This window comes from Osmerus eperlanus, chromosome 16 (assembly GCF_963692335.1).
Source record: "Osmerus eperlanus chromosome 16, fOsmEpe2.1, whole genome shotgun sequence".
Lineage (NCBI taxonomy): Eukaryota > Metazoa > Chordata > Actinopteri > Osmeriformes > Osmeridae > Osmerus > Osmerus eperlanus.
In genome coordinates this window covers 10781747-10791145 of record NC_085033.1, presented here as the reverse complement: position 1 = coordinate 10791145, position 9399 = coordinate 10781747, and the positions used below count along the sequence as shown (strand labels likewise).

Below are 9399 nucleotides of genomic sequence, written 5' to 3'. Positions count from 1 at the left end.
GGGTGGCCTTTTAATTTGTAAAGTTTTGTAAACCCTTTGTTAGATTCACATGGTCAGCAATTTTTAGAAACAAAAATAGACACGTTGTTTGTTCTGCTGTAAGACATTGTCTACACACAATTATGAGTAAATGGAGAAATACAAGTATGTCAGATGTAAAGTCCATACTCCCTTTTAGGACATTCTCTCGACCAAAACACTAACGTTAAGTGATATTGGTAGGGGAGTCAGATGGCTGCGCGGTTAGGTAATCGGGCTAGTAATCAGAAGGCTGTGCAAACCAAATGACGTTGTGTCCTTGGGCAAGGCACTTCACCCTACTTGCTTCGGGGGAATGTCCCTGTACTTACTGTACTGTAAGTCGCTCTGGATAAGAGCGTCTGCTAAATGACTAAATGTAAATGTAAGATTTGCAGGGTTCCCATTACTTCGGGAAACCGGGGAAGGGTATTGTTGTTTTGTTTTGTTTTTCTTATGATTTATTGCCTTTGTAGTATTGTTAGCCACTGACCTTACACTCCGGACAGTAGGTGGTGGTAATGCACTTTTTAATGTTGGTTGCAATCTCCCATTAAAACTGATAGAAGAAGAAGAAAGCGCGCCCATCGATATTTGGCGCTAGAGTATCCTGTACAGTGTATGGAAGATGAGCTTAGAGTGTAGCTAGCAGGGACAAGTTGTATGTCATTTGGCTTTCATTAAAGCTACATTTCTGTGCACATCTCGACTATTTGTGTATGGACAATCATGTCGGATGAAGAATCGAAGGTTCCCGAGGAGCTTTTCAAAGATGTCAAATTCTACGTGGTCGGGGACATTGATCAAAAGGTGAACCTAGCTTGTAGGCTAGTCTTCCACTAAATGCATTGACATTGTAGATAGCTAGCTGGCAAGACTGTTATTAAGACCATATCTATGCTGTCAAATAGTGTATTTCAATATCGCGCTAGGAAAATAAATTATCAAATTCTTCTGGCCAAACGAAAGTTACTGTATTTGATGAAAAGTTATTTTTTTCCACTCCTGATCAGTTTAATAAGTTTGCTAGCTTGGTACGCTTGCTAGGGCTCATTGCCAGGCTAGTCCTAGCTAACGTTAGCTAGCTAGGATAGTGCCCATAGATACAGAGCTAGCTAACGATAGACAGCTAGCTAGTAATAACTGCAGCAGTAGTATCTAACGTTGTAATTAGCGAGCAGCTATTTTTTTTTTTTTTGCCAATTAATGTGCTTCTGCATGTTTTCGTTTGAGTCAAGGCTGAGACCTTTATGCATGCATTGTTTCTGCAGTGTAATATTCACCTAATACTACGTTTTCCAGTCAGATAGCTAGATTGCTTTCTAGCTAACTCTAGGTTGCTAATCTTTTGGCGAAATCAGTTTGCAACATTGTGAGCTTGGTTTTGCGCATGTGCCAGATCATATTTTCCCTTGTAACACAGGATCATGGATTGCAAACTGTCTTCCTGCTAAATACTGACTCGCAGTCGCTATAGTTTTCTGCTCATATCCTCAGATTACAATGAATTTAGTTGATTGATGGTTATAGATTGTGTATTATTGTGTTATATGATCCCGGTGGTCATTTCTTTATACATCAAATTAGCTGACATACGTTTGAAAATTGTCGGAAATTCAGTGAACCATAAATATACAGTCGCTTTATTTATATTACCGGGCACAGTAAATCTCTTCTGTTACACTGACTTCTCCACCTCTGTGCTGAGTTGTAGGTGGTGCAGTTGCTAAAGGCAGGAAAAGGGAAGGAGGTGTCATACAATGCCCTGGCAACTCACATCATCGCTGAGGATGGAGACAACCCCGAAGTTGGGGAGTCGCGAGAGGTCTTTGACTTGCCTGTTGTTAAGGTAAGGGTGTGGATAAGCTGTAACTTGTTGTAGAATCTACTCTTTATAGCTGTGTTTTAAGTAAGGGAGAAACAAATCAAATTGAAAAGCTACCAGTGACTGCAATGTCCTCCATGCTGTTTCTCGTATGCTTCATATTATTCCTTGTTTATGGTGAAGAGAGAGAGAGAGGTTATTGAAGAAAAGTTGAAAGACGAACATAATTAATTCTTTTTTTTATCCCCCCCCAGCCTTCTTGGGTAGTCCTTTCTGTAAGATGTGGAGACCTGCTACCGTATCCTTCAATTAGAGAAATCACAAACACGAGTTGGTAACAAGTAGCATGTTATTGGACACGTATTTCTTTCTTCTTACTTTCTAAAGTCACTCTTTTGTCAGGAATTAATTCATTAATTATTTGGAATTGGTGATGTCATTGTGTCTCCCCCCAACCCCTCCCTCTGGTTGTCATCTACTTTACCACATGCTTATGTGTCTGAATTGGAATAGTGCCTATTTTTGGAAGTATTCCTTAATGACTAACATTACAGAGTAACAGGGTTCTCCCCAGAATCTGGACAGATATTCTTTGGAATTACGGTTTGTCTCCCCAAGGTAGGCTCGTAGTAGAACATTTTATAATGGCCATTTTGTACGTGTGAGTGTGTAAATCCACTTGTCTTAGAAATCAAACAACGAGTGTTTAGATTTAGGTTGTATGGTTTGTCTTTCATCTTTTCCCCCCTGAACTTTTTTAGCTCCCAGAGGATCTCAACACCCTTTGGGCCTTGGTAACGTTCTATGGAGGTGATTGCCAACTGAACCTGAATAAGAAAGTCACTCATCTGGTCTGCTGTGAACCTAAGGGGGTGAGTCATTTACTTCATCACCAGACACCATTTTGTGCGGTGAAATTGATGTAAACTGTATTATTTCAACAGAGAATATGTACATATCTTTATCTACAGTCTAACATGAAAGGATTCAAAATGTACAATTACGAGCCAAAGTGACACACGTTAAAGGTGAAGCTTCATAAGGAGGGTAATGGCACATTGAACACATTGTAACCTTACATGATTTAAAGACAGTGACTTGACAGTAGATGTATGTTTATATGTTGGGATCCCCAAGTGCAGCCTGGGGTGGCTTGTCTGGACTTGTTCATTAGCAAGTCTTTGTCACCAGTTCATTTGATTGTTATGGCAGGAAGAGGACAGCTTGGTTTTACTGCTGTGTTTATACCCTGGCTGCAGGGGGCAGAGCAGTAGGGAGGGAGGGAGGGCTCACCGGCAACAGGGTTTTAATCTCTATTCTAGTTTTTAACCTCGGTGTTAGCTGACTTCCTGTTTGTCCTGATTTCTGAAAGATATCTGACTTATCTTGGGGCATGAAGTGTTCCGAACCTCAGTCTAAAGGCCCTTGCACACTGAGTCTGAAATTCGTGTCCGAAATGTTTGCACGTTAAAAAAGAAATACGACCTCACGTTATGTCAATCGCGCTTACACACTGCCTCCGAAACATTCGTCTGTCCATTCGAAAAGTTCGCACTCAGTGTGCAAGGGCCTTAACGCGTGTCCGTGTGTCCGTGCTCCAGGCCAAATACGAGTGTGCCTTGAAGCACGCTGGCATCAAGATCGTCACGCCCGAGTGGATCAAAGAGTCTGTGGATGACAAGACGAGGAAGGAGGAGGCTCTGTACCACCCCAGGCTCACCTTCCAGGAGCCCGAGGAAGAGGAGGACTACAGCGGGGAAGAGTACGACCAGCGCTCGCGCTCGGACGGGAGCTACAGCGACCGGCGCTCCCGCTCCCGGAGATCCAGCCCCGCCTCGTCGCGAGACGAGTCGCCCGCCAGCGGCCAGGGCGGTCACTCGCCTTCCCGCAAGGCCCAGCGACGGGACGAGCTCATGTTCGACGATTCGTCGGACGAGTCGCCCGAGAAGGAGGAGAGGAACCTGAACTGGACACCGGCCGAGGTGCCCCCTGGGGCGGCCGTGACGGCCCCCGCCGGGAAACGCCGACAGCCACCTGGTAAAGACTCTGGCCTGATTAACCTGTGTGCCAGTGTACCGCCTGTGCCTGGTTGTGCTGTGCCCGCACCCGACGGTCGAGCTGGTTTGGTGCCGGCCAGTGCCCAGGGCTCTGAGAGGCCAGAGGGCATGGCTGGGTGGAGCCCGGCTGCCAGAACGCTCCGGAACATCACCAACAACTCTGACATTCAGCAGGCCAACCGGCCCTCCAATGTCGCTCATGTAAGACCAAAACACTTATTACACTGCTTTCTGTTGCACTACATAATACGTTGTGGGGTTTTCTGCTATTTTGGTTCATGTTTAATATAATCAAACATCAGTTTAAAGACAATTTCTCTGGAAATGGTGTTGAATGGAAAGGTCATGTTAAACTGGATCCACTCAGCATTTGATTTTCTCCACATAGATCCTACAGAGTCTCACTGCTTCAACCAAGACAATGGAACAGCAAGCCAATCAGAGCCAGGCCACTGCCCCCAACAACAACCCTCTCCTCTTCAACCAATCAAAGCTTCCTGGTCAGCAGCTCACCCCTGAAGCACAGCAACAGTTACTACAACAACAACAGCAGCCGCATCCGGTCGCCCAGCAACAGCCACCGCAGCAACACCAACAACCTCAGCAGTTGCCTCAGCCACACCCCATGATGCACCTCCAGCAGCAACAGCAACTTATGCAGCTGCACCATCAACAACAACAGCAGCAGCAGCCACAGCCTGGCTTCCCCCAGATGCCCCCACAACAGGCGCCAGCTCCTGCCCATCAGTTCCTCCAGCAACAACAACCGCAACAACCACCCCATCAACAGCAGCTGCACCCGCAAATGTTCAACCAGCAGCAGCAACAACAGCAGCAGCAGCACGCGTTCTCCCAGCAGCAGTTGCGTCCCCAGCAGCTCCTGAGGCCTCCCATGCAGCAGCAGCAACAACAGCAGCTGCTGCAGCAGCAGCAGCAGCAACACGCTTTGCAGCAGCAGCTGCAGCAACAGAGGCTACAGATGCAGCTCCAACAGCAGCAGCAGCAGCAACAACAGCAGCAGCAGCAGAACCAACAGTTGCACCAGCAGCAGATGCAGCAGCAACAGCAGCATTTCCTGCAGATGCAGCAGCAGCAGCAGCACATGCAGCAGCAGCAGCACATGCAGCAGATGCAGCAGCAGCAGCATCTGCAGAATCAACAGCAGCAGGCCCTGCAGCATCCCGGCCAGCAGCATCAGCAGCAGCAGCAGCAGCAAGCGTCGTCTCTCCAGCCGCAGATCCCACCTCCTCAGCTCACACAGCTGTTTGGTCATGAGCCGGGACAAGAGAGTGAGTCACCCAAGGGGGGGCGGGGTTTTCTAGTCTTCATTCACTGTTAGAGGAGAGGTTGCAGAGGGGTTGCATAGCGAACGATATCATTTGACAATCGAACACTTCTTTCTGTCTGTGTAGTTCCTGAGGATGGCTTCTTGGTGGGCTGTGTGTTCGCCATCGCAGACTACCCTGAGCAGATGGCCGACAAGCAGCTCCTCACCACCTGGAAGAGAGTACGTTTCATGTCTATTGTGTTTTTCTCACGAGTCGTCTGGGTGTTGTTGTTGGTTGCGTGTGGCGGAGGACCTTGGCTCCTAACGCATGCTTGCGTTGCGTTGTGACAGATCATCCAGGCCTACGGGGGCACTGTGGACTCCTCGTTTAACAACCGCTGCACTCACCTGCTGTGCGAGAGCCAGGTCAGCAGCATGTACGTCCAGGTAAGAAGGCGACACTGAAACCCCTCAGATCTACTCTAGGGATCTGTGTGTGTGTGGCTGCATACAAGCTGTGGCCCTGTGAAGGTACCACTTCCTGTGTCCTACAGGCCCTTAGAGAGGGGAGGCGCTGTGTGACGGCCCACTGGCTCAACACCATCCTGAAGAAGAAGAAGATGGTTCCTCCCCACCGCACCCTTCACCTGCCCTTCGCCTTCCCCCCCGGAGCCAAGCCCTGCTCCCAGCACGTAAGGCCCTGCACTCCCCCTCCACTACTCCTCCTCTACCTCCTGGTCTATGGAGCCTCTCGTCCACGTTCTCTCTCTCTCCTCCCCTCAGATCATCTCCGTGACGGGGTTTGTGGACGCCGACAGGGACGACCTGAAGCTGATGGCCTACCTGGCGGGAGCGAGATACACTGGCTACCTCTGTCGCAGTAACACCGTGCTCATCTGCAAAGAGTAAGACTGGGATGGATGGATGAATAGATGGCTGATAAAATGAATGGATGCTTGAATGAATGGATGTATAAGATGTATACATGGGAATGCTGAGTGATTTCCAATCTGGCCCGTCTCCTAGGCCCAGTGGTCTGAAGTATGAGAAGGCCAAGGAGTGGAGGATCCCATGTGTGAACGCCCAGTGGCTCTGCGACATCCTGCTGGGCAACTTTGAGGCCCTCCGCCAGGTCCAGCACAGCAGATACTCCAACTACAACCTGCAGGAACCACTGGTGCCGAACCAGCACCTGGCCCACAACCTCCTCGGTACGTTGCGTGTGTGTGTGTGACCTGCAGAAGTAACCGGGTACACACTGGAGGTGTGTGTGTTAACACGTATGGTCCGCTCGCTCAGGGGCATGGCGTGCTCCGGTCAAGGTGGCTCCTGAGGCTCTTGCTAGTCTGCTGCTCCAGCAGAAGCAGAAACAGACCGACTCCAGCAGCCAGCCGGCCAGCAAGAAGCTCAGGTCAGTCCCTCTCTGCTGAGCCTCGCTCCATCCCAGACACGGGGCGGACTCATGCTTATGTTGCTCATACAGCCTTTTTTTTAAATCCGTATTATAAATATGTATAAATATATGTAGAAAAACTTTTTTGTATTAGGTATGTATGTGCATCGTTGGAATGTTGAATTAGTGTAGTTTCGAAATGTTTTTGAATCCTTGTTAGAAACATGCTGCTCCTTGTCTTCATCTCACTGTACCGCCGCCCACCCTCCCCTTCCTCTGCAGGCTGGAGGAGATCCAGTCTCCCAGTAAGAAGCTTCCTCCAGAGTCCACCCCACATGTGTTCTTCACTGGCTTTGAGCCTGCCCAGGTGCAGCAGCACACAAAGGTAACGCCACACTCACCACCATGGAGACAGCCTCGTTCATCTGGCTTGTCCATAGAGTTCAACCAGGAACCTTTTAGCTACCACAAAATTCATTCATGTTTACCTCTATTTTCCTCCCCACCCTTTATCCCCTTTTCTTTCTTTGTTTCTGTCTCCCATCTTCCATCCCTCCTTTTTCCCCTCCTCTCCGCTTCTCTCTCTCTCCTGTCTCTGCAGCGGTTGCATGCTTTGGGCGGGGAGCTGGCAGAGAGTGCCCAGAAGTGCACTCACCTGATGGCCAGCAAGGTCACACGCACGGTCAAGTTCCTGACGGCCATGTCCATGGTCAAGCACATTGTGACCCCCGCCTGGCTGGAGGACAGCTGGAAAGCACAGAAGTTTGTGGGTTCGTTCATGTTCATCTCTCGTCCTCTGTGTTCTTTTTTTATTTATTTTTATCGGTTGTGTTCCTGCCAAACGGACTGATCATTTCTTGCTTTGTTTTGTGGGTTTCTAAGCTTGGAATGAACTGTATTGTTTTGTATTGAACTGTACGGTTTGTTTTGTGTGTGTGTGTGTGTGTGTGTGTGTGTGTGTGTTTACAGAGGAGCAGGGCTTCATGCTGAGAGATGATGAAGCTGAGGTTCTGTTCAGCTTCAGCCTGGAGGAATCCTTGAACAAGGCCCACAAGGCACCTCTCTTCAAGGTCAGTGGAACATGTCTCAACTCTCAACTAATCCATCCATGTATTTACATGTTCTTTTTCCATCCCTTCAGAATTGTTCTTGACTGATAATGTCTCTGTGTCCCCTCTCCGTCCACAGGGGAAGTATTTCTACATCACCCCAGGCATCTGCCCCAGCCTCAGCACCATGAAGGCCATCGTGGAGAGCGCCGGGGGGAAGGTGCTGGCTAAGCAGCCCTCCTTCCGCAAGATCATGGAGCACAAACAAAACAAGGTAGCTGCTACCATGCAACACAGGAGGTCCTAGCAAACAAGAAGCCGGGTCATGTGTTTTGATAATACTGCTGACGCTTCTGTCGTTGAGGTATACGCTGTGTTACGGTACGTGTATGTGTAAACCAATGGGATGCTGCTGTGCTCCTCAGAACCTTCCAGAGATAATCCTGATCTCCTGTATTAACGATCTCCACCTGTGTAGAGAGTACTTTCTGAAGAACATTGGTGAGAGGAACATGCTCATGTAAACCATCAAGTAGATTTGGTCCTGTCGTTTGTGGTGGCGGACGGCATTTTGGAAGATGCTTTCGTTTTTGCCACTCGAGTCAATCCAACCATGTCTCTGTCTTTTTGGTTTTCAGACGTGCACAACGCAGAGTTCATTCTGACTGGAGTCCTGACCCAGAACCTGGATTATGAATCATATCCTTTGAGATTAAGAATGTAGGGGTGTTTGTTTGGATGGACCTGTCCCTCCTATAACCAGCTCTGTTCCTTAACTGTCTCACATATAAATTTACTTGATGTAGATGTTGACCGGATGAAAAGGAGGAAGTTTGTTTCCTTGTCTACTGAAACCCTGTATGTGGAAGAAGCAATGACGACTTAAAACAAGCTGCAATGTATAGTCACACTGATATATTAAAACCTTTTTGTACCCTGTGAATAGACAATGTTGTTTTGTAGCTTTTTGTAACAGCAGTTAATAATTAATACATAAATGGATGTTATTTTTGTGAACTGAATGTTTAAATTATGGTTGATTCATTTTAACATTTTTATTGTACTGTTAAAAGGTTCTGGCAATCGTTACTGCTTTTGGAATTAAAATACGAACTTTTGTTGTCTATATAGAATGGTGTGGAGTTTATATACAAATAGTCCTTACTAGACATCACTTGCAGGCATTTCTCACACAATACATTTAGCAATAGATTGTCAATTCAGATTCATATTTGCAGTAGAAATGACTACTTACTGGTAGTGGTAATACTTTACCAATCCAAGATCACTGTGCCACACTGTCTTATTACTGTCAGACAATGGAAAACACTACTCTCTCAATTCTCTTAAGATGACAATTCCACAAAGAGTTGATTTAATTAATTGTTAATGAAGTGTTAGAGTAGTTACTGGTGAAAGCGTAATTGCTAGCTGTCAGACGGCATGCCTGGGGTCATCTCCTAGCACCAGCAGTGTGTGTGTAGCCTGCGGCGATGCCCTCAAAACCACTGAGCTGAATTAGCGGGTGCCTGTCCCAAGGTCGTGTGCTAGATTCCGCCTGCTTGGAGGAGAGATAGATGAGCCTTTTGTGATTGAAAGAAGTTACTAGAAGCTGAAAACAAGGACTTGAGGTGGCAGGATGCAGTAAGTGTTTTCTGACCTCAACTCTCGTCTTTCAAAATCCCTTCAGGTGTTTCAAAAGACGGTTCATGGATGGTTGTGGAAGTCCAGTATGCTACACAGCTTTCTTTGGGTGTTTGTATTTTACAGATTTATTTCATTATACAAAA

The 9399-nt window shown here is 47.3% G+C and overlaps 1 protein-coding gene across 1 annotated transcript; it reads left to right on the top strand.

Moving 5' to 3' along the window:
* Positions 1–593: 593 nt before the first annotated feature.
* paxip1 (PAX interacting (with transcription-activation domain) protein 1) lies at positions 594–8735 on the top strand. Its single transcript, XM_062481727.1, has 20 exons — positions 594–828; positions 1733–1867; positions 2098–2141; positions 2398–2461; positions 2605–2715; positions 3445–4101; positions 4289–5189; positions 5313–5407; positions 5519–5614; positions 5722–5859; positions 5951–6072; positions 6194–6378; positions 6467–6578; positions 6843–6945; positions 7162–7330; positions 7530–7630; positions 7749–7883; positions 8035–8110; positions 8248–8312; positions 8399–8735. The coding sequence occupies exons 1-20, from the start codon at positions 748–750 to the stop codon at positions 8408–8410; spliced, it is 3402 nt and encodes a 1133-aa protein (XP_062337711.1). The 5' UTR covers positions 594–747; the 3' UTR covers positions 8411–8735.
* The last annotated feature ends 664 nt before the right edge of the window (positions 8736–9399 follow it).

What these genes read in the sequence shown, in the direction of transcription:
- paxip1 (XM_062481727.1), top strand. Translation starts at nt 748, where the DNA reads ATGTCGGATGAAGAATCGAAGGTTCCCGAGGAGCTTTTCAAAGATGTC. An exon ending in TCAGCAGCATGTACGTCCAG is followed by an intron (nt 5,615 to 5,721) that starts GTAAGAAGGCGA and finishes TGTGTCCTACAG; the next exon opens with GCCCTTAGAGAGGGGAGGCG. An exon ending in GAAAGCACAGAAGTTTGTGG is followed by an intron (nt 7,331 to 7,529) that starts GTTCGTTCATGT and finishes GTGTGTTTACAG; the next exon opens with AGGAGCAGGGCTTCATGCTG.